At 35.5% G+C, this 24751-nt stretch overlaps 2 protein-coding genes across 3 annotated transcripts in view; both read left to right on the top strand.

Moving 5' to 3' along the window:
* Positions 1-14698, top strand: part of LOC117111255 — a 90722-nt gene extending 76024 nt beyond the window's left edge. The window contains exons 104-123 of the mRNA XM_033254168.1: positions 91-391; positions 691-970; positions 1581-1743; positions 2135-2323; positions 2775-2970; positions 3319-3455; positions 3606-3743; positions 4593-4703; positions 5679-5797; positions 5909-6069; positions 6495-6722; positions 7088-10584; positions 10704-10883; positions 11030-11344; positions 11485-11973; positions 12154-12370; positions 12530-12727; positions 12831-13219; positions 13536-13748; positions 13992-14698. Of these exons, the coding sequence (XP_033110059.1) occupies positions 91-391; positions 691-970; positions 1581-1743; positions 2135-2323; positions 2775-2970; positions 3319-3455; positions 3606-3743; positions 4593-4703; positions 5679-5797; positions 5909-6069; positions 6495-6722; positions 7088-10584; positions 10704-10883; positions 11030-11344; positions 11485-11973; positions 12154-12370; positions 12530-12727; positions 12831-13219; positions 13536-13748; positions 13992-14462 (7992 nt within the window). The 3' untranslated portion in view covers positions 14463-14698. The remainder of the gene's footprint in view (positions 1-90; positions 392-690; positions 971-1580; positions 1744-2134; positions 2324-2774; positions 2971-3318; positions 3456-3605; positions 3744-4592; positions 4704-5678; positions 5798-5908; positions 6070-6494; positions 6723-7087; positions 10585-10703; positions 10884-11029; positions 11345-11484; positions 11974-12153; positions 12371-12529; positions 12728-12830; positions 13220-13535; positions 13749-13991) is intronic.
* A 3191-nt stretch (positions 14699-17889) lies between these two features.
* Positions 17890-23689, top strand: LOC117111210 (uncharacterized protein CXorf65 homolog). Of its 2 annotated transcripts, none has more exons than XM_033254100.1 (5): positions 17890-18303; positions 20488-20574; positions 21174-21290; positions 21698-21769; positions 22701-23689. In XM_033254100.1, the coding sequence occupies exons 1-5, from the start codon at positions 18279-18281 to the stop codon at positions 22835-22837; spliced, it is 438 nt and encodes a 145-aa protein (XP_033109991.1). In that variant the 5' UTR covers positions 17890-18278; the 3' UTR covers positions 22838-23689. The 2 variants fall into 2 exon arrangements, with proteins under 2 accessions (XP_033109991.1, XP_033109990.1); XM_033254099.1 differs by having other exon boundaries at positions 17901-18303; positions 21695-21769.
* Positions 23690-24751: the final 1062 nt, after the last annotated feature.

Genomic DNA, 24751 nt, shown 5'->3' with positions numbered 1-24751 from the left:
TAAAGTGGTCTCAATTTGGAAGGGGCGAACTGTGTTGCCATTTGTGTGTGCATCTTGGTGATAAGACAAAATTCCTGATTATTTCTCTAGGGCTGTCTGTCTCCAGACAAGTACATTGGCTATGACATGGTCCTTGCTCTCTGCAAATGTGAGGTCGATGACTTGCAGGAGATTTGCGATCTTCAGTGTCGACTAGCCCAGAGAAATACCATTACCATGGTGTGTGAGGATGAGCCGTACATTAAGGTGGAATTCAGCGATACTGGACAAAATGTGAACATTCCAGTGTCCAGTCTGACCAGGGTTATCAACTCAAGAAATGCTTTGACCATTGACCAGTGTGAATCTAATGACGGGACAGAGTTAACTCTACATTTGGTGGAAATGGGAGGTATTTACATTTCATTTATGATAGTAATTTTTAATTTTAATCTATAATATTGATAAACCAAAAAGTCATTCTGGTGTATTTATCACAGAAATGTTAATGATTATTTAAAAATCAGTGTACTGGAATTAGAGGAGACTTTTTAAACTCTGTGCAGACTCTTAGACAAAAAAACTGTCGTATACCTATATATAGTGATGATGCGCCTATATAAGGTCATGATGTGATGTCATCACGACCATATTTATGCTTAAATTTATAGTTTGGATAGGGCTTTACTTGAACAAATTTTTTTTATAAAGATAATGGATTCCTCGGAGTATACACCCCAGACCCAACACAAACGGTGAATTTGCTGCTTGCCAACACCAAGGGTGATCTGAACGTCACACTGCCCACTAGCAATGCTACTGTGAATTCTCGTAGACGCAGAGATATCAGTAGTATTATGCGCCACCTGTTGGCCGATTCAACAAATCCCGGGTCAACCTACAGTGGCATCGAGAACCCAACTGTTTGCTTGTTGTATGGGGAAACCATGATGTTCAGTGTTGACAATACTCATTATCCAGTTTATGATAGGTATGAGGTCTATTTTTTAGTTTTTCTTAACTCACCATTCGGTGGCATTCCGAATCTAGGGAGTGTGTTCCCCAACAAAAAAGCTTGCGTTCCCCAGTTTTCCCCTTCCCCCATTGAAAATGTCAAAAGCATTGGAAGGCCAATATCTTGAAGCCAGGCTCCAGAGGGAAAAAAATGTTGATATGATGAAAAAGGGAATTAACACCATTTTTTCTACCTCCCTTCCTCCCCCCCCCCCCAGTTTTTAAATATTCAAAAAACTGTATATCATTAACCACTTCGAGTATTTTGTCAAATGTACATTTTGTGTCTCAGAAAAATCAGTGTAACATCAACAATTTCTTTTGCTCTGGAGCCTGGCTTTAACCACCAATATACAGCCCTCAGCTCTGCTTTAGCTCTGAGAAATATTATTTAAACAATGTCCAATAATTTCATAAAAATCAGAGTCATGGTAAAACATGCTCATATCAATATAGTACCCATTTCTTTTTCCCCTGTTCTGCCTGCCATGTTTTTTTTTTGTTTTTTTTTTGTGTATGTTATTGTTTAATATTTTATACGTTAAAACAATTTCTTGCATTAATGTTCAAATATGACTTATTTTCAGGGACAACCTTTACAATACAAATGAGCAGTTTGATTATGGTGGGTTCCGTGAGCTGGAGGAGTTACAAAGTCAAATAGGTACCACCACCACCCTCTTCTCCTACAAGTTCATTCACCCCGGTGTTTACGTCTTCTACATGAGTGACAGCCCAAACAGAAAGATGGTGAGTAAACAGTTTTTTTAGTAACTTTTTTATATTTTTAGGAAAGTTTATGTCTGTGTCTGCTTTTTCCGCCTTTTTGCTGAGTTTCTCAAACAGTCTAAGGTCTTGCTTTGTGACCGTACTGGTCTGTGTAAACTCATGTACGATACAGCCAAACTTCTGAAAAGAAAGAAATCAAGATGGTCAGACATGTTTCTAAGTATTCAATACAACATCTTCAGTGTAATTAAAAAACCAATACAAATATCCCAAGGTTTATATACCTTTGTAGATATTTAAATTCATAGTAGTTTTTAAAATTTTTTATATTAAAAATGAATTTTAAAATAGTTAAATTAAATAATTGTGTCTTACCTCATAGTTTTATCTGTACGTCTTTGTTTTTTTACAGTATATAAGAGTGATGGCAGAGAATGCGCAGTGCTCGGAAGATGGTCCATTCTTTCCAACGACACCACGTTACATTGTGCAGAATGGAATTGCCCTGGAGAATGATATCCTTCTGACGCCTGACTGGCTTCTCATCGGAATCATGATGGCATGTGTCCTCTTCTTAACGATTCTACTCATCATTGCTTTGGTAAGTTCACACCTTAAAATGGCTGTGTTCGTGGACATACAGATTAAAACCTTAGTGGCCAACCACCTTTCGGACAATCACCGGATGTTAAAATTTGTTTAAAAAATCAGGATTATTTTAGGCCCATATTTAAACATTCTGTTTATTTTATCTAATTTTCTGGTGTATTTCATTAATACTTACCTATTTATATGCACCTCCTGTGGTGTAAGGTTCCATTATTTTCTGGGTAAGTTCCAAAAAGAAAACTGGCATATATGGGTAAGACAATATATATATATTGTCTTACTCATAGTCTACCAATGTCATAGCTGATTTGTGTAATTTTGATATGGAACACAATGAATACAAGCTTGCCAATAGGAATATGTATTTTATTTATGATACTCTGTAGAAATCATTGTTCACAGTTTTTATTTTAAATTACCTAAACTATCTTTTCTTGTTGTAGATGCTCTTCCGTAAATATGGTTGGGAGAAGGTCAGTTACATTCGACCTAAGTACCGAGCTCTCACCAAGAAGCATAACTTTGATGACTACTCCTCAAAAGGATCGGCGGTACATCACGTTAAAAAATACAACCGAAATCTTGAGGCACGCAACGACCAACCTGACGGAGCTGAAGCCGGAGTCATTTTTTCAAATGGTGACTACTACTACTCTTTATTGAAGGATGGGAATGTATTGTTTTAATATACACTGCATGCGACAGAAACTGTATGTTTGGTCGTAGTTAAAATACTGTATTTAAATAGCACAATATAAATATTTTACACTGATGGGCAACTAGAGTAAAAGTCATAATTGATATTTTATCTGTGGTAAAAAACATTGAATAGTTAAGTTAAAGGTCTCAAATATACTAACTTCCATTGAGACAGAAATCAAAACATTTCAGTTTTTGGTATTTGGCAGACGTCAAATTGATATATTATCTGGCATGCAAATGGATATTATTATAATTATTAAACTGATGTCATTTCCTGTTTAATAGATGAAGTTAAAACAGATGAATTCTGGGACTATGATCGTCAAGTTGATCTGGAGGGCTTCAGTTCTCCTAGGTTCTATGATCATCTTGCAAAGCAATCACGTCACGTTGCATCAGAACTAGGCAGACAAAAGGAAGAGGTAGCTACATCCATCTGTTTATTGTTTTGATTTTCATCAGCATTTCAACTTTCAATTTATGGTGCTAAACTAAAGGCATCATGTCAGAAAACCAGTATTGCTGGGTTAATATAACTCTGATGTCTTTTAATTTCTTTTTTTCTTACATAGGCAAAAGCATTGTATCAGAAAATCAACAATCAAACAGAATCTTTGAAAGGATTATGGGTAGCTAAGATGAACCTTTCAGGAAGGTCAGCCTTGGCAACCAGCCAGGATCTAGCAGACTATGAAAAGAAGAGTGAAGAGGTAATGCATAGCACTCTGGATGCCTTATCTTTCAGATAGACAGTTAAGCTGTTGTAATGTATATAATGGATGTTTACTATGGAAATTCTTGTGGTCCAGTACCCATTGATCTTTCTGCTAAGCCTAAACCCCGTGGGTATTGTTGGTAAGGTCCTACAAAATGACAGTGTAAAAACATACGCAAGTGTTTGTAGGACACATACTGTAAATGCTCAAATATAAAATTTTTGGAGGCTTCAGTGCAGCGCTTATTCGAGAGCGGCGCTTATTAAAAATATATTGGCGTGGCGCTTTCCATTGTGCCTATATTACCTATCTCACGTATTCCCATAGTTCGGTAGGACTATCATAGACCCTACACCATCGTAAATAAACGTTTTGAAAGACACAGTACGCTTGTGTCTTGATTGTGTTATTTATTCATTTGAATGCTGTATTACCATATTTCTAAAGTGTTTCACTGCACACATGCGCTTATTCACTCAAATAACTTAGCGCTGCGGCGCTTATTTGAAAGCGACGGTTAGCGAAAAAAATCATGTTTGGTGTGGCGCTTATTTGAGAGCGGCGCTTATTCGAGCATTTTTTAGTACCTATTCCTGGCTCCGTTGTGAGTAGTGGTCAATGGTCCAGTACTTGTATAGCGCATTCCACTGTAGAAGACATTTCAAGGTGATTTTAGTGATTGGTCAGTTGATAAGTTTGACACTCCAGAATGTTCTATTGAAGATTGTCGCTTGCTTTAGGCTGTTAAAAAGTTTTATGTGAACATGTAAATTATCAGATGGCATAAATTAATATCCATATATGCTTATTATCGTTTAATCTTCCTTTACAACTTTGTCTTAGCTTGAGATTGAACTTGAACGCCGCAAAGAGCTTGGCCTCAGATTTGAGGCTGTACTTAAGAAGCAGAGTGAACTGATGAAACACGATGAGCAAGGACGTGAAGAACACCAGGTAAATTTACATATTACAATAACATTAGTACTAATAATTACATTTATTGTTTTTTAGTTCCTATGCATGTAATGCAATAGGAACTATTGTAATCACTCTTGCTATTTCCTATGTTTTTTATTGTGTGTAGTGTGTATGTGTGTGTGTAGACATTTATGCAAATGCGCATGCGTTTATTATCATTATCATCATCGCTGTCATTATCATTATCATTACTGGTGTTATCATCATGCAATGAATTTCTTCAAATGCATGTAATTAAGGAGATGTGAAATAAAATATATCACAAACTAAAAAATTCTCTGACATGTGCTTGTGCATTTGAAACTATGAGATTGCTTAATGTATTTACATCTTTTCTACCACGTAGGTCCTGATGGCAGCATACTGCATCCAGATCTGATACATGTCGACAAAGCTACCAACCTGATTGTGCCCAACAGCGAGGCTTCAATGATAATGGTCAACGGCGAAGTCTGTGAGGTGCCTCCAGAATTCTTCTTGCATCCACAGAGCTGTCGTGTGATGCCAATTCAAGGCAACGTGGCTTATGATCCAGTGTCCTCAAGACTTGTCTTTACCATTGATTCTGCAACAGGTTAGATAATTTGCATATCATTATAATGAATTATTATACATGTTTCTGTATCTGCTCCATTCCTTTATCTGTCTCTTATACACATCTAGATGTGTATAAGAGACAGAGGCTGTACTTAAGAAGCAGAGTGAACTGATGAAACACGATGAGCAAGGACGTGAAGAACACCAGGTAAATTTACATATTACAATAACAATAATACTAATAATTACATTTATTGTTTTTTGTTATTGTAATAATATTTTCATTGATAATTATTGTAATTGTAAATAATTTATATATTGTGGTTATTAATGTTTTAATTTTATTTTTATAATTATTATTATTAGTTATTGTTATTATTGTTATTATTATTAATGTTATTGTTATTGTTTTAGGTTGCTTTTATGGCAAGTGCCCGTGAGTCAGTACGTCTTCTCAATGAATGCTCTGAAAAATTAGCAAATGGGCCTAGTAGCCCAGGTGAAGAGGAACTTGACAGCAAAATGATAAGAAAGTAAGTGAAGTTAAATTGGCTGAGTTTGTATATAGGAATATAAATTAGTAGCTTCTGCCCACTATTTGTTTCATCACAAAGTAATTCAAAATATCAACTTGTTTTCTACAGTGTTTCTGGACGTGTTGGTGCGTTATTGAACCGAATGGCTACTGACGTTGGAGGTGAATGCCAACGGCTCGGCACATGGGGTGTCCTTGGTGAAGGCACAGGGGCACAGCTTGTCAAGCCAGGCACTGACACTCTGCCAATTATTAGAGAAGAATTATTTGGTACGTTTGAAGCTATTTTTTTTTCTTTTTTCAAGCATTTAATGCAAGATGAGGTAAACAGCAGTTTACAGACAAATATCATTATCATCATCATAGCATCATTATCTTCATTATTTTTTTAATAGATCATTATCATAACATCATAGTCATCAATTATCAGTCACCACCATAATCATAATCATCTTTTCATTAATCTTTATCATCATCATAACCATCATCACTTCACCATTATTATCATTATCATCATCGCTGTCATTATCATTATCATTACTGGTGTTATCATCATGCAATGAATTTCTTCAAATGCATGTAATTAAGGAGATGTGAAATAAAATATATCACAAACTAAAAAATTCTCTGACATGTGCTTGTGCATTTGAAACTATGAGATTGCTTAATGTATTTACATCTTTTCTACCACGTAGGTCCTGATGGCAGCATACTGCATCCAGATCTGATACATGTCGACAAAGCTACCAACCTGATTGTGCCCAACAGCGAGGCTTCAATGATAATGGTCAACGGCGAAGTCTGTGAGGTGCCTCCAGAATTCTTCTTGCATCCACAGAGCTGTCGTGTGATGCCAATTCAAGGCAACGTGGCATATGATCCAGTGTCCTCAAGACTTGTCTTTACCATTGATTCTGCAACAGGTTAGATAATTTGCATATCATTATAATGAATTATTATACATGTTTCTGTATCTGCTCCATTCCTTTATACAGTATTGTGACCCATTGAATGACTAATTATAGTAAAAGTAATGTATAGTTAGTGATTAAACAAACTTAGCTTAATATTTTTTATGAGCAAGTAAAGTTGTTTTGATGTATTTTTTCTTAGCATTGCTCTGTATTTAATTGATTTTAATGATTCATCATATAAATTTGTAATCATAATTATGATAAAAGTATTTATTAATATTAGACCACAATTTACGTAACCAAGTATGGTCAGATCCAAATATTCTCCATGTAAAAATATGTAAATATAATTAATATTCTTGTTTTCATTGTAGGTGAAACAGTTCGATCAGATGAACCACTGATTCCATTTATACCATTCCCAACTGATCCTAACACTGGACTCTCAGTTGTGTCAAACCTGACTAGCACTGAACATAGCAGTGACATAAAATTGAATGCTCCAATGGTTGACCCAGAAACAGCTCTCAAGTGTCCCATACTCTCAGTCACTATTCACCCCCAGACTGGAGTGGTGTACCCAGTTGGTGGTACTCACACTGACCCTGTAACTGGACTACCCATTCCTATTGAAGTTGGTTCCTTGATGATTGATCCGAACAGTGAACAACCAGTGCCAATTCTAAGCATTGGTATTGATCCTGAAACTGGTGATGTCATACCTTTAGGTGGTATGCTTGAACCAACAGAAAATGGTGGAATGACACCAATGATTGCAGGCTGTAAGTATGTGGATCCATTAAGTGGGAAGGTTCTGCACATACAAGGAGGAAGAATTGAGGGAGATGATGTTTTGTCAACTGGTGGTGGATACCAAATTCTGTTGGATTCTTCTGTTATGGCATGTGAAATCCGCACTCTTGATGCTATCAAGCTCTATCTGGATGCTATAACTGGACCAGAAGGTGCTAACTGCCGACATGAACAGTCTGTTGTAGAAGGGGCAGTCAAAGAGATGATTAAAGCACGATTGAAAGCAAAAGGAAATCTACTTCGTTCTGTACAGGATGTTGAGCGAAGGCTTGAAAGAGCTTCAATCTTGACCACTAATGGTGGTTCTCCTGGAATGTTTGAATTTGCTGGAACTGGCCAACTTCTTCCCATCTTAGTAGGAACAACAATGAGAGATCCTAGTGGATCTGGACAAGAGGTTCCAATTCTTGGTGTTGAAAAAGAGGGAGTAACTGGAAAACTTATCCCACTTGGTGGAACAATGGAAAATCCAGAGGGATTAGGACTGATACCAATTATGATTGGAAAGCCTGCCATTGATCCAGTAACTGAAGAACTTAGTCCGATTGTTGGTGTAAAAATAAGTAATGTGACAAAAACGGTGGTTCCTGTGACTCTAGCATCTGACAAAAAGAAAAAGCCACCACTAGGAGCAGTTGCTATGCTCGAAGATGAAATTGTTGCAAGACGTGGTTTCTGGCGTAGGCAGAGACAGCGTGAGGAGGAACTTACTACAATTGAATCAAAATTATCTAACAACCTTCTAAATGAAATGGACAACATTACAGCAAAAAATGTAGAAAGTGGATTGAAATCTATTATTGAAGGAACTACAGAATTAGAGAATGCAGCTAAGCGAGAGGTAAAGCGTAGAACAACTTCTGAAGAAGACCATAATGGCATTCTTCCCAAGTATGTGTTGTCTATTCTTATGAGAGGGGATGATTTGGAACGTCAAAGTGAAGAAAGACATCATAGCGCTCACAAGAAATTTGTTGATACCATACAAAAACTTTACAGTAAACTGCAGTCAGAAGAAAGCCGATACCACGAAAGGAAAACAGAACTTGAAGGAACATTGAATCCTGATGCAGTTTCTGCTGTAGAGCACCGCTACAGACAAGCAAAGTCACGTCTCCAAAGTGAACTTTTTGATCAACTTCTAACACGCACAGAAAATCTTGATGAGGATCATGCTTCTCTTGAGTATTCACGTGAAAGATCTGAATTGCTGAGCACTGAAGCAAAACTCGTTCTGACCAATGCAACGTTCATTGCTGGATTTTATGATGCCACTTTTTCAGGTGTTTATGGAGATCTTCTTATTTTTGAAAGAGCTGGAAGAGATGTTATTCCTTTACTGAAGCGACTCATTGCTATGTTGGAGAGTGGAGCTCATTTTAGTATTTCATCAGAAATGCTCCAAGAAGCATCTGGTTCTTATGCTGCAACAGAGTTAAATATCATCCATAATCAAATGGCAACTACAGCTGTTGCAACATCTCCAATGGCATACAACCACATAAATGTTTCGAAGGTACAGCCGGCAAATGACATCAGAAAGATTCAGACACAGCTTGTTAGTAGTGGAACAGAGAATATTCGTAGTGGACTCTCAGTACAAGGAGCTCATGCTTCATTGACTGATGACTCTAAGAGGGAATTAGCTAAGACCTTGACTGAAAGGCAAACTCTGGAAGCAGTCAGACTTGAAAAAGAACTAAAAGCAAATGAGGTTAAGGCTGTAAATGATGTGATACAGAACTATGAACAAAAGAAAGAGGCAATGCTGACAGCGAGGCGGGATGAGTTAAAGAAGCAGCTGCGTGATGCCAAGTCTGAGGAAGAGAAGGAAAGAATAATGACAGATTTTGTTGAACAAACTGGCAAAATGGCAGATGACCTCGAACAAGAAAAGCAGCAGCAAATGGAACATCTTAAGAAGCGCTTACAACAGAGAAGATTACAAGCTAAGCAGGCCTTACACAAGAAGCATATAGCAGAGGCCAAGAGGGAAGGTCTAGGAGAGGATGTTGTTCCAGATATCAATCTAGATGACAGCGAAGCTGATAAAGACTTGCAGCTTCTTATGCTGCAACAGCAAAAACTTATTGCAGATCTTACAAAAGCATATGCAGAAGAGATGGCTGAGGAAGAAAGAAAGCGGAGAGGAGGATTAGATGAGCAAATGGAAGAACGTATGAGGCTTTTAAATCTGGCACATAAAGGACCTCAGCTTAAGGAATTAGTAAAAAATGTATCACAACAGACGTCAGATACAAGCAAAGTAAATAATGCTATGAAAATGAAGATGAAAAACCGACTGAAAAATCGAAGAGGTACTCGAAAATCTGACCTACCTGCAAATATTGAGGCTGGTTCTAAAGAAGAGGAGCAGTTCAGAGTGGCAGAGGAAGCTCAATTTGATGCTGATGGTATGAGGAGTTTAGCTGTTGCTATGAGTGTCTCTGAAGAACTGGCAGATGAACAGCAATTGGGTTCGCACAGAAACACACTTCAAACCTTACTAAAGAAAGATAACAGAACTGAAGAGGAAAAACAAGCAATTCTAGACCAGTATTTTGAAGATGTCAGAGGAGAGCAGGTAAGTTTTGCTGCTAATCAAAACCTGCAAAGGGAACATATGATGGCAAAACTTGCTGCTAGAAAACGTCTGAAGGAAGAGGTAGCCAAAGAAAATGCTGTGAGCAAGGAACTTGATCACATTAGCAAGAAACAAGTGCTGCGTGGTGAGACAGATGGAGCACAGGCCATTGATGCAATTCGTGACAAGGTTTCATCTGATGATGCTAGACAAGAACAACAAAAACTCCAACAGAACCAAATAGAACAACAGGCAAATCTCCACATTAAACAGTTAGAATATGAAACAAAGTTGAAAAAAGAACTTAATGATGAACTTGAAAGGTCTCAAAAGAAAATTGAAGATCAATTTGAAGAACAGAAGAATAGAATAAAAGAACAAAATAATGCTGAATTCGAGAAAGAACTTGTTCTCACAAAGAAGAAATTGTCAGATGAACAAATGAAGGAGTTGATGGAACAGCACAAGAAAGAGGTAATTTCTGTAAAAGTACACAATTTGTAATATATCATTTTAGATTTAAATTGAAGGAACACTCAAAGAATATTATGAACTATAAAATGATATTTAAAAATGGTTTGGATGTTTTTTAGATGGACAATTTAACAAGAACAATTGATCATGAGAAGGATCGCCAAAAGAAAATTCTTGCTGAAAAAGTTGCTGAAAAGAAAAGGAAGAAACTTTTGGGTATGAAGGAGAAACATCAAAATGAGTTGGAGGGAGTACTTCTCCAGCAACAGCAAGAAAGAGATGGCTTAAGTGATCAACAAGTATGTACAGACTAAAATTAAAGTTTTCTAACCTAAATATTTAATATACTGTAGATAGATAACAAAAAATTGCTTAACCTATAGTTTAAGACATTTTTTTCCAATTGGTCATCACCTTTTTAATACATTTTCTAATCTTTCTCTAGCAACGACTTGTTGAACGTCCGACTCTAGAGGAATCCCTTGAAGGAGAGGATGGCAAAAAGGCAGAAAGCATCATCTACCGTGTTCTGAAGCAACGTCACATCAAAGAACAGGTTCACCAAGAGGAACTGATGGAGAAACAGCGTGCAGCAGAGATCGCAAATGCTCGTGCAAACATGACCGATAAACGAATGCAACAGCGCGACGTTCTTGAAGAAGCTCAACAGAAGGAGTTTATGGAGCTTATTGCTACATCTGGTTCCCTAACTGCTACAGATTTAGCAGAAAAGAAGGAGGATCTTCAGAGACAACACAAGGTAAGCTTCAAAACAAAATTAATTTGTTATATTTCTACATGTGTTACTAAGGGTAGACAGGGTTAAAGTGTTTAATAAACTGAACTCATAAATTGCCATCACTCCTGATTTTACGAATTTTTACATTCCCTACTTAATAGAAACAACTAGCTGAGTTTGACCGTGTCACTACTCAGAGAATTGAACAAGCTGAGAAAGATGCTATACCTGCACTTGAGCTCCAACAGGCATATGCACGATTAGAGCTGAAAGAAAAACAGTTGAAGGAGTTGTCTGATGCAATGCGAGAACTCACACCAGAAGAGTACCTGACCAAGCAATACACTGAGCAGGCAGCAAAGGCAGCACACGATGCGCAGATCTTCCGTGAAAAGAAGATGAAAGAGATGGAAGGAGCAATGGAGAAGATCAAGGCTGAGAAACTCAGACGAGAAGAGGAGCGTCGTCAAAAAATGCAAAAGCAAGTCAAGGCATTAGAGATGGAGATTGAATCTGATAGATTAAGGGATGTACAACGTGCTAACCAAACTGAGGAAGAACGTGCAAGAGCTCGTTATCGTCAGATTGAAGAAAAGGAACGTCGCCTTAATGCAGATTTGGCAAGTGCTGAGAATGAAGAGGCAAAGCAGGTAACAATATAAACAAATTGGAATTAATTCAGTGTTTGATTTCCCTTCTCTGATCTATATCAATATGGGACTGTAATTCTCAACTGCAAGACATTTTTTTAATTTAGTGTTGTTCATGAGATTTGTTTTAGCTACTTTACAAACAAGTATAATTATGATTGATCAATTCATTTTCAACAGAAACTTTTGAAAGAACACCAAGATTATATGGATCGATTCAATAAGGAACAGGATGCTGAAATGCAGAAGAATAAAGACAAAGTGAAAGCTAAACTGGAAGAACGGCGGAAAAGGAAGCAGTCTATGGAGATGACACGAATCAAATCAGAGGCTGAACGTCAAGGTGAAGCTGATGAGAGACGTCAGCAGGATCAATTGAATCACATTCAACAGCAAGGTGTGTATATATTTTTAGGAATTCTGAATTGTTTGGTAGACAAGTGGGGTGGGGGGAAACTTTCCCACTCTTTTTTACCACTTGTTGGATATTGGATAGTTCTGGTATACATAGAATTTGTATATAACTTAAGTATACACTATTTTTTGGTCTTATCAGGTGCTGCCGAGCTTACTGATACAATCAACAACACTCAACTTCTTGGAGAACCAGGCTACATCCCACCTGAAGGATTGCCACCAGGGGTTGATTCAAGCATGTTTTCAGCTCTTATGGCATCACCTCTATTCCAGAATGTACGGGAGATGGAAGAGATGTTGATAAATAGTGGTGGTGTGGCAGGCAGTGGTACTAATGGTAAGTTGTCCTCTGTTTACCTTAATTATTTTCATTGAAGTTTAATTCTTATACCAATTTGCAAATTTTAAAGATGAATTTATTTCATGTTTGTTTTTTCCAGGTGCTGGTAGCGACCCCTTCATTGATGTCAAAGATGCACAGTGGATGTGTATGGGAGAACTTGTGCCTCTTGACATCGACAACATCACTACCAGTCAGTTCATCATCTATCGCTTTGGGGTCTTTATCATTCAGATGTTGCGGCAGAAGTTGCAGACACCAGACATCACACTGCTGCTTGCGGCCAACCTTCCACCTAACAACTACCAACGGAATATGTTCCGTAACTCGTTCTTCTTCCAGCATGCACGTAACATTCTCTTCATCCGTCAGGAACGACTGGAATCCGTCGGTGAATTTGTTACGGTTATCATGCACAGTTTAGCTCATATCAAAGTTGATGATCTCGTAGACGATCGGAATCCTTATTTCATGAGGGCATTCTATGAGGTATGGTAAATTTCAGGATTGTATAGAATTAAAATTAGGGGTATCATCTTCATACTTGAAAGAAGTTCGCATGTATGTTTGAGTTGCCAAACATTGTTCTGTGGTTCCTAACATGTCAGCTTCTCAGTAAAATTCCACACCACCTTTGCACATTCTCTATGCACGGTTTTTGTGACATTCCTCAACATCTCATTTATGTTTTGTTTGCGATGCGATGGTAATTTATCTCTACTTATGTTAACTTGGGAGCGAAATAATTTCATCAATTCACAGCCCAGAATTTTCCTACTAGCCAACCTTTTCTTTCAATTTCTAGGCTATAGCATGCGTGTGTCAAGATATGTTCTTCGCTAGATCTCGTTCGACACCAATCACAAAAGCCCTGACCGCTTCTGAGCCAGAGGCTAATAAGACCCCACTGGAGACAGCATTCAAACATGTTAAGACAGCAGCAGAAAAAGCAAATGTTGTAGGGGAGCTGGTGACATTGAAGGTGTCAGCACCAGTTGAGGCAGACTTCAGTGATCAGGTTTGTTTGATTATTTCTGTAGTGGAGTTAGTTAGGATATGTGCTTTTATGTTTCATTGTCTAGGGTTCAATTCCATGACTATATATACTGTAATTTTCCAATACCAATGCACACTTACATTTCGTCAAATGTAACAACTTGTAACAAATTTTGACAACAGGATCTGTGCGTGCAAGTTTTTTTCATATCTTCTATATTATTTGGAAAAGATTGTCATACCATGTTTTGTTTTTATATTTTAGAATATTGAAGAACGACTTGATGGGTACCAAGAAACAGCCACCAGCGCCAAACTACGAGAATTCCTGTCCAATAGTGGAGGTGGAAAGATGTCTGGAGATTTTGTTGCTGCAAGGCTACGTGAGTTACGAGGTCAGGAGGAACCACAAGAACCAGAAATTACTGCTCGAAAATCTAAGCCCTCTAGTCTGAAGAGTCAAAAATCACTCCTGGATATGCAAATTAGGAAACTGAATTCGCAGGTGGATGATTTAAATACCCAACTAGCTTCCGCACTGAATGAACATCAAGCCATCAGTCAAGGTATTGAGAGCTTGCGAGAACAAGGTGGCTTTGAGCCATCGAGACTAGACATCATGAAGAAACAGGCAACAATGCTTTGTGTCAAACGAGAAAATCTAATGAAAAAGATTTCGCAAATTACAGGAGAGGTTTCAAAGAAACAAAAAGAACGACAAAACATCAATCATTAAATTTTGACACTAAACACCTGTGAAATTAGCTTCAGGCAGCAGGTTTTAAAAATAAGGTAAAGGATATATATATTTAGATATATATTATCATGAATCTGTGACAACATTTATCCTCGCATTAAATTTTTACTTGTTTAAATCCTATCCATATTTTACTGAACAGTTAAATTTTAATTGTAAATAATATATCCAATATCAGAAAATGTTTAGCTTAAGAGAGAGCACTATTTTTGGATAAGTGACTGATTTATTGGCAAAAATGTAATAATTGTGTCCTGGTAAATGATTGTTTGGATAAACAATACATTTTCGTTTTAACAAGTACATATTTTTTTTTTTTTTTTTTTTTTAATTAAACAACTGGATGTGATTGTGTTCCAGATTAGGAAGTATTCATGAGAAGAATAATGTATTGTAAATTATCAGATAAATATTGTTTTGTGAATAATGATATTTAATATATTATATAATGAATATAACAGTGTATTTGATTAAATCATATGAAGTTTGTAAGTTTTGATGTCCATGTCTTTCCAAATGTAGTTAAAAATTAGGAATGTGATTACTCTTATATCCTCGGTTTCTGAAATTGATTTAATCAGATATTGAGTGATGTGCAAGAAAATGTAACTAAACAATGACTTGTAAATAATATTTAATACTATGTTTCTTATTGATAAATACATTCCATTTTTTGAAATTATTTAAATAGATACATTTCTCATGAGTTTCGCTGTAATGGATTGAGCTCAATGAAGTGTAGTAGGTATAAATTAGAAGTGTCATGTAAAATACATTTTCAATCCGTCCAGTAGACATATCAATCCGTCCAAAATGTTTCCAAAATATTACAAATGCGAGAATCTTACAAATTATCCGTCCAAAAAACAATATTATAGTATTTAGCACAAATTTTGTTATTTAGCTCCATTTTTGTGATTCTTCTGATTCGATAAACTTTTGTAAATTTTTTCAATTAAAAGTCACCTTGATAAATTATCGATTTTATACATTCAAGGTTTCTATGAAAAAGGATCTTTACGAAGTCTTTCAAATGGAACGTCACCTTGATAAATTTTTTCTTTAATATTTCGAGTAGAATAGTTAATAATAATATCTTTTTAAAGATCTTCATGATGCCTTTTATATTATGAAAATAATCACCTTGATAAATGTGCCTCGAGTAGGTAAAGCTTTCACTGGATATCTTGCGTTATTGTTATTACCTTCTGACAACCTTCCGTTACCATGACGAATAGGATGGAATGAGTACACATGTATGTGGCAATTAGCATGCATGTTGAAGCATTTTATTTCATTGTCGGATGTTAAATGCAGTTAACAATCGATAATTATATGTATGTACCATTCATGTATAAAAATAGGGAAGGGTTGAAGGTCAAGATTTCGAGGTTATACGCATTTTTTAGCACACATTAGTGCGTCCTGGAAAATGCTATTAGAATAATTAGGGCCCTCTAGGTCTGTCCTGTGTTGATTTCATCTGTAATAATTAGTTTTAATAATTTAGACAACTATAGATCGCTTAGGCCTACAGTGTAAATATACAACTTTCAATTTTGACGACCACCATTGGTGTATTCATGGTGTATTGAATATTTGAGTATTTATTAGTAGTAGACATGGGCAGCACATTCCATACCACGTGTTCATAGAACCGTTCATATTTTTGTATGATCTGATAGTGAATATACGATACATTGTTTTCAAACATAGTTTTTAAAACACTACTGTATTTTTTTAAATTCATAAATTATATGTTGATAAATATTAAGTGGTTATCTTCTCATAGAAAAAACGCCGTCCATAATGATCGAGAATGGACGCTACCTTTATTGTGTATGTGTTTTTTTGTACTTTAATTTTGAATAAAGATTTTGTTTAAGCAATACAACAGGCTGTATATAATATTATTTTTCCTCGTCTTCGAACATGTTATAGGCCTAGGCAGACTGTTTACCTAATTAGTCTATGTCAAAAACTAACCAATCGGAATAGAGCATGGAGTACGCGCTTGTGTCCCACAAAATACAATAGAAACACTCATTCGTCCTCATTCCCTTTTCACTTTGTTAGCTTTGGTAATATAATTAATATATCAATAACAATAAAAGGTGATGATGATAATAGTAAAAGTAAGAAGTTTTCCACTTTAATCAAGATTAACCTTGTGCGCTAAGACCTTTTTGGTTAAACCATGGAGGTGTGTGTGTCCTCGGTTCTATTCCATCAAGTTGCTCTCCCTGCTATGATTGTAGCGCACCGCGTGGACTTTAAAGAACGCACTTTGGTAAAGAGCTGTATTGTTGCTTTTATCTTTACAAATTAAAAAAAAATGTGAGTGAATTTATCTTTATTTTTTGCCAGATGCCCTAAAGTTGATGTCGAAAGTTGTTGTCTGATGTAAGATATTGTCATTCTAGGCCTCTGTGGGTTATTTTATTTCCATCTGATGAGTATTTAAAATAAATGAATAAATATAAAAAAATTTTTATCATTTAAAAAAAAAGAAAGACAAAAAATTTATTTTATTTGGCCTAATATATATAGATAAAATTATATAATCCTTAATAAAGCCCATAAGTTAATTGTGTTAAATTTTTAACAAATGCTTAGGCTAACTGTTTTAATTATTCGTGAGCCTGTTGATGTATTTCCATCGTAACCAGCATACATTTTATTGGTATCAAACTAGTACTGTCATTTACCTGATATATATCATGCAAATTGCTATTTCAATTTATCATGCAAATTGCTATTGCAATTTGCGTAGCATCTATATTCTATATGATGTATGCAAATTTATGCGAGCGTGCATATGCAGAGGGACTGTTAACTTGTCAGGTAGGACTATACGGGTTTATTATAAATAATTTTTATGTAAATTTCATACCTGTCTCTTATACACATCTAGATGTGTATAAGAGACAGTTTCTAGACTCCTAGATAAATTAAAGTGAAACACCTTCTCTATTTATGTTGGTAAACCCAATTCTTACGTGCCTAGGTGATAATCCAAGTTGAGAATAAAGACACGTACCACGAATGAACTCCCCACAAAGGTTGGATCCCATGAGGGACATTAAAATCATAAAATGACCTGAAATTAAAATTTTAAACCTGTTTCCTCAATAAAATCCCACCAAAACTGTACATAATACTTAACACAACGTACCGATAAGTTATTCCAATGTTTCGTTAATATTCAATATCGCTAAGACTTGTTTTTAAATAATGAAAATAATATTTTAATTTACGAAACGTCTCTGTCTTGTTCAATTTTCTGAGTCAGCTTAGTTGTATTAGTGATTGATGGTTTATAGTCCGACCCTGAGTGAATAATCGTAACACTCACACGTTACTAAGTAGATGAATGAAACCAGCACGATCGATCAAGCATGAATTAACAATAGCTAAAACCAAGAGACCAACTGCAAACAGTCCCAGTGTAACAGCCCTACAGTGGACTATATTTATGCCTATAGTGTCACACAGTTACATACTTACCTGTTACGTTTTCATTACTTAAGTTTTTTTATGTTACTGAAGAAGCCGTTTTTTTTTATGTTACTGAATTCAAAGAAATGCGATTTGCTTTGAACACGTTTTAAGCCGATAACCGCGACTCAGCAGTCTGGCATTGTGGCCTATTTCCGTGAAGTTTACATTTATCTTTGGACAATATGCTTTAATCAGTTTGTTGTAATAAAGTAGCAGTGCCAGTTAATGTTTGTCACAGCAACATACGGTGTAACACTAGCATTCTTTATTGATCATAAAGTGACCTGTTGAACGATGTTTATAACAGTTCGGTATGGAGGTAAGTAGATTTACTGTGCCAATAATTACACTGTACTCTGCACCTAGGTTTCCAGTATAATAACCATTGTCAACTTTTATTTTCATGTCAGCCGAATGTATCCATGGTGATAACTAATGTAAATAAGCACTATTTAATTAAAGGTCTATGTTTACATCCCTATGCCAGTGGTTCCGATGTTACTAGCCTCTTTTGGATCTTAATCTTGTTGGTGATTAGAAATTTAATGATGACTATGGTGTGGTGGTGGTGGTGATGATGATGATGATGATGAATGATGATGACCACTGGTGATTATGATGATGGTAGCGATGATGATGATTATCATTGTGATTATGGTGGTGGTGATGATGATGTTGACAATAACCGCGATCAGATTTATTTCTTCAGTACAAGGGTGTTTTTACTTAAAAACTGTATGTTCATAGAGTAAGCATATAGATCAGGATAGTGATGATGATGATGAAGATGACTATTGGTCAAGATGATTGATGATGATGATGATGATATTTCGAACGTCAGCCTCCAAAATAGCTCAACATGGTTGAGCCTGAGGAGTCCCTGGGATTTTCTATTTCGAATTCCTGTATCCGCCACTGAATGATGATGTTTATAAGACGTGGATGACAGAAAGTGTAATGGAGTTGGAATTATCAGTCTATCAAATACAATGTAGATCGGCCATTTAATAAGACGTGGATGACAGAAAGTGTAGGAGTTGGAATTATCAGTCTATCAAATACAATGTAGATCGACCATTTAAACTAGGTTGCCTATCAGAAAGAACTTCGAATTCTATTAGCTTTATGAGCATTTCGAGAGAAAATATTAGTCTAACAATTAGTTGTTTGCATTATGTAGGCTTTATTTTGGGCAAAGCAAATACGACATTGCACGTGTTTGTTTTTTACCTTCATAATGAAACAAACACATATTATTGGTGCAGATTACCGGTTGGGATAACTCTAGCTGGAAGAAAATTTTACCTGTATAAAATTGAGTAAATGAGTTGTTATATCAACTTACAATTTAGAAATTAGTATTTTTTTTTTTTTTTTTTTTACTTATTCGATGGTAATCATTGGTATGAAACAGTCTCTGTGAATAAATGGCCCAGTTTGCAATGTCATCATTAATGATGAGAATTGTATGAAAGGCAAAATGCAGGTCATTCGTATAAACTTTGTTCGTCGATCAATAGGTTCCGCATTGAGTTTTAATACAGGTTTGAGAAATGCAAATATCAGGATGTGACGTCATCGATAAAGATATTCAGAATTGAAAAATACAAATCACTCATCATTCGTTTATTATGTAGGTCTAAGGTACATTTATCATGATCATCATATGAGTTATGCTTGATTTATATTTGTATTTAGTACCGTATCCGTATAACAGTTTATATACTACCGTATACATCATTCAATACGTCGACTCACTATACCTTTATTATCTTAAGAGTTATGCTTGATTTATAAGTACCTGTACAACCGTTTATAAGAATTACTGAATGAGAAATATATATACATATAAATAAATATATTTACAAATGGAAGATAAATAATACATATACATACTGTATAAAGATGTGTATAAGAGACAGTATATATATATATATATATATTGTAAATTATATCCACAAGGTGATATATCAATAGAGTATTATTAATGTACATTATTATTACGAGGCATAAAATGTAATGTATACATTATTCAGTTCAGTTTCTTTTATTCACATCAAGATCGCAGCCGAAGATATAATATTTACAAAAAATGAATATTAAAATATTAAAACATCAATCTAGCACAAAACATGAATGGAGATAAAAGTAACATTAAACACATTAAACTTTGAAACATCAAAATTTCATAAAGATTAAAAAAACACATTATTTGAACACAAATCATTATTTTCAATTTAATTATTGTATCATTATTATTGTATCATTAATTGTATTATTATTATTATTATTATTATTATTATTATTATTATTATTATTATTATTATTATCATCATCATCATCATCATTACCATTATCTAATTACACCGTGTCGCTATACCGGTATCTTATTAACGAAGATTGTGTACAATATATTTTGTTTATATTAGGTGCCGGTACTGAAACGTAATTCGAATTAGTGGTCTGTTAATGACCGTTTTTATTGGCTTTTTTTTACCGACAGAGCGTGAGGAGGCGCTGTTCAATCCTAATTGCAAAACGATGCTATTGCTTGAGAATATACGACAGCGGTGTAGACTCGGAGAAGATGGTAATTATTATGTGGTTTACTTATAATTTAGTTTGATTGTTAGTAAACAGTACATACTGATAGCCTATTATATTATTCTATAATATTACAAGTTTTTAGTACTACACCACATCACCACGTCACGTATCATCAATTGATAGTACTCTGAGTATCTTAACTCAAACTCTTAGTTGGGGGCAGAAAGTCAGAGTAAATTTCATACCTTGTATACGCCCGCCTATGTGATATTGTATTAATTACGGTAAAAGTCTGTGCTTTGCATTTCAACTTGTATATTAACTCTTAGCATGATGTTCCAAAAATGGGCTGCTTAAGCCACATTTGATAACCACTGACTGTTATTTCCATTAAATAATATTATTCACACACACATGCCGTGTTAAATGACTATGGGTAATTTGAAAGGTAGTAAGCGAAGCAATCTTTCAGAACATAGGCCTACAAACTAAAAGTAGCTTTTCATGTTTAGTCGATCGACATTATTCTTAATCTGAACATACAATCAAATTTTATGTATGCCAATTGTTTGTTGCATAGTGATAGTGCGGACAGAATTTTAGACCAAACATAATTTTTAACAACTATGGTTTTATTTTTAGTCGAAGTCGACCTTGCTGATCCAGAAGGCAATGTTAAACATCTCATCGACGCGTCTCTGAGATACGCAAATGAAGTTCTAAAAGACAGAGAAACATTTGTTCTAATTAAAGTTGAAAGTAAGTCTATATATGTATTATATAACTTCTTAATGTTTATTTTCTTATTTAGTCTTGCATCCCTCGGGAAAGGTGTGCAAATACAATAGGGCCTATCTTGTCTATCATAATACGTTCATGCTATTTTTAAAAGCAAACTTATATCGCTGATATCCTATAATTAATCAAGTTTACATGATATAAACAACGATTTATTATAAGAAATTAGTTATAGTGTCAACCGGGATTCTGTTTTAGACCCGTCTATATCGGAAATCAGTTCTGTGTAGCATTTTTGGGATAGTTTATTTCAAAATATACTTCTTGCTCTTGTATTGTGATATTTCTAGTACAGGCTTCTTGTTTATATTGTTGATAATTTATTATGTTTTATATTGATATTTACACACTTTCAAATTCTTCAGAAGATGACGATTCAAGGAAACCGAGTTATATTCCCCTACTGAACGACAACGAGTTCATTGATGCTGCGTTCCTTGGTGCGTGAATTTACCATATTTTAATACTATGAAACAGGCCTGTAACCAGGGGTGTGGTTCTGTAGTTCAGCTAAAACTCCTTTTTGAGTGAACCTCCTTTACGAGTGTGTACCCTTCTGATAAACCAACCACGCTCTAATTTTTGCTTCAACTATCAATGATGATGAAATTCGCCATTCATATACCAGCATATTTCAGCTCTTGTGTGAGCTTCTCTGAACCACAACAATTGCTCTGTCTCTGAACCTTTTCCCCACCCTTCCTTCCGCTGCGCAGGGGCGGCGACAGAAATTCGCCGACGAGGGGTCCCCTACAAGGGGGTCCAAGCTCCCCGACAAGGGCCACACCACCACCCCCCCCCGCCCCCGTTGGGGACAAATTGTGTTGGTTATGGTATTCTTTATTCTAAAAGGATAATTTGATAGAAAACCATGCAAGGTAAGATGCCGCCTGTCGGGGTTACTAACCAGCAGTCAGAGATTCCAGCCCCCCCCCCCTGTCGGGAAGATTTGGCGCTACCACAGCAACCCATGGCGATCGCGATAGTATACAACACCTCGCACATACGGTAGCACTGCTCGCACTATTTAAACAGTTTTTAATCCCTAAAATTTGACAGTTTAGTCAGGCATACCAATTGATTTAGTCTTCGACTAGGCCTGTACCGTTTATATGTGTTTATATTATTAGCATTCTGCAAGGTAGCTATTATCCTTTTACATAGTGGGTGGGCGGTGCTGTATCATGAAGGAAAGACATATTATTGTGAATTGAAATGTAGGCCTACACATAACAAATGAAAATTTATGTTTGAAAAAAAAAATCAATAAATGTTAGGCCTGTAAATTGTCTTTTTTGTTTGTTGAGAAAAAATAAGGTTAAAATAACATAACAGCATAAAAAAACGTATTTCTATTTTTTCACTATTCAGCTCGCTTATCTACAAGGGACCAGTCATCTAATGGAAGCGCGAAAGGTTCACGTAAACGCCGTGAAGGAAACAAATCGAATGCGTCGAAAAAACCGCCAAAATCAACAACACCAACGGGCAGGAAAGGAAAGCGATGATGTAGGCCTACCAAGGAAACACGATTTAACGAGTTTCGAAATCGCAACATATGAATTTAGGAGGCCTTCTGTAAATGAGCCAACTTTTCAACAATGTTATGTGCTAGAAGTCGGTTTGAGACGTTCTAACCTGTAAGCCTACATTGCAATTTCGTGAACTATCCAGAATTCATCCGGGAATAGGCCTATCCGGGTCAGACTTTCAGTGCCAAAATGATAAAATATGTAAATATAAAATAGGCCTAAATGGAGAAACTATAAATGTAAGCGTTGCTTGAACACTAAAAAAGAATAGCCGACTGATTTTTTTTAGCTTTCAACATCCAAGCTTCAGGGTTGAACATTTTAATTTACCCACATTACCAAGACGATTTTAAAAGGCATTTTCAAAGGCGATTCGAAAGGAGCATTGTTTATTAGTAGGGCGAAAGTAATCAAAACATTCATTATTTATTATTATATTAAAACTGCAGTAGGCCTACGTAATTTAGGCACCTTTGTCATGCGAAACACGCATGTTTATGACTTTTTAAATTTATATTTTAATACGTTTGGTGGTGGTCTAGGCTTGGTATACTTCCCTCTCACAAGTCTGGATATGGTTCTGTCTTGGGGACTCCGAGAAGATACAGGTATCGAACTAAACTAGTTTGTTGGTTTTTATAAACATAAGGGCCGATACCTTTCTTTCTTCCTCTTACTCCGCCACGCCGTACAGAAAATTTTATAAATTCTAACAAAATCATCTATTCTTCTTGGAGAGACTGTTGGTATAGGTGTTGTGATTTTTACTAGATTAAAATAAGCATTAGGAACTATAAAGAATAAAATTATTTCGTTTAACCAGTGGCAGTTGTGTTTCTCAGCCGTACTGTGCAGTGTCAAAATAGAATCATCAACAGTATGCTGGTACGATTACATAATATCCGCCCTCTATAGTTCGAGGATCCGATTGACTTCCCCCGACCAACGCAAATCATCGCGTCTTCAAAATCCTGTCGGGCTGTGTCGTACGAGACTGTCTGAGTTGGCCTTTATTATATACAGTATAAGACATTGCTCTACTTCAAGTTATAATATTATTTACCTGGTCCACTTCGCTAAGGCATTGCTATTGATTTTTTTGTTTTTGTAATCTCTGCCTCAAAGTTACATTATTTGTATACTATTTTAATTATTGACAGTTTAACCAAATGACTGGTTAAAGTTTTATTGGGAATCACAACTCGTTTCCGAGTTGCATCCAAATACAAAAAACATCTTAACTAAATCTTACATACTGAACACAAAATATACAAAATTATGCACAATAGAAAAATAATTCAATCTTACACAGAACAAAAGATACAGACTTGTGTTTCCATCGAGACAGCCCAAATTCATATCAATAATTTTTATTTACAGATCAGATGCAAACTTACGTCAAGCTAAAATGAAATTATAATAAACGGTACAACTATAACGTCACAGTGTTAATATTATCGAAAAAAAATAGGCCTAATTAAAATACGAAAGAAATACAAAAGTAATAACAGAAAACAGAATGAAAATATAAGATAGGCCTATAATTTATACGGTACCACTATAACGTTTTGGGGATTATGAAATTACTGACCGTAGGCCTAATACTGTACGTGAAATTTTTACTAGGCCTATATAAATGGCATTAGTTTTAAGTAGGCCTATATTTCCGATCTAATTCGCCATGCTTTAGTTAATGCTTTAGTTATGCTTTGTCTAAAGTTGTTGTCTACAATTTAGCCTAAAATTAGGTCATACAAATTATCTAAAAGAAAGTGTCGTTTATAATCAATATAACCGTAAGTAAAATTTGTCCAATGTATTTGTAAGTCATTATACAATTGATTCTTAATACTTTTAAATGCGTTTGATCTAATATTTTCTAGTATTTTA

Source organism: Anneissia japonica, unplaced genomic scaffold (assembly GCF_011630105.1).
Source record: "Anneissia japonica isolate Jap-2015-1 unplaced genomic scaffold, ASM1163010v1 scaffold288008_len1385354_cov213, whole genome shotgun sequence".
In the NCBI taxonomy this organism is placed as follows: Eukaryota; Metazoa; Echinodermata; class Crinoidea; order Comatulida; family Comatulidae; genus Anneissia; species Anneissia japonica.
Note: the sequence above shows the minus strand (reverse complement) of the source record. Positions and strands in the feature narration are given on the sequence as shown.

Bases quoted from the DNA above. Each gene is read 5' to 3' on its own strand.
- LOC117111210 (XM_033254099.1), top strand. From the start codon at position 18,279: ATGTTTATAACAGTTCGGTATGGAG. The intron at 18,304-20,487 runs GTAAGTAGATTT...TTTTACCGACAG, and splicing joins TATAACAGTTCGGTATGGAG to AGCGTGAGGAGGCGCTGTTC. The intron at 21,770-22,700 runs GTGCGTGAATTT...TTCACTATTCAG, and splicing joins CATTGATGCTGCGTTCCTTG to CTCGCTTATCTACAAGGGAC.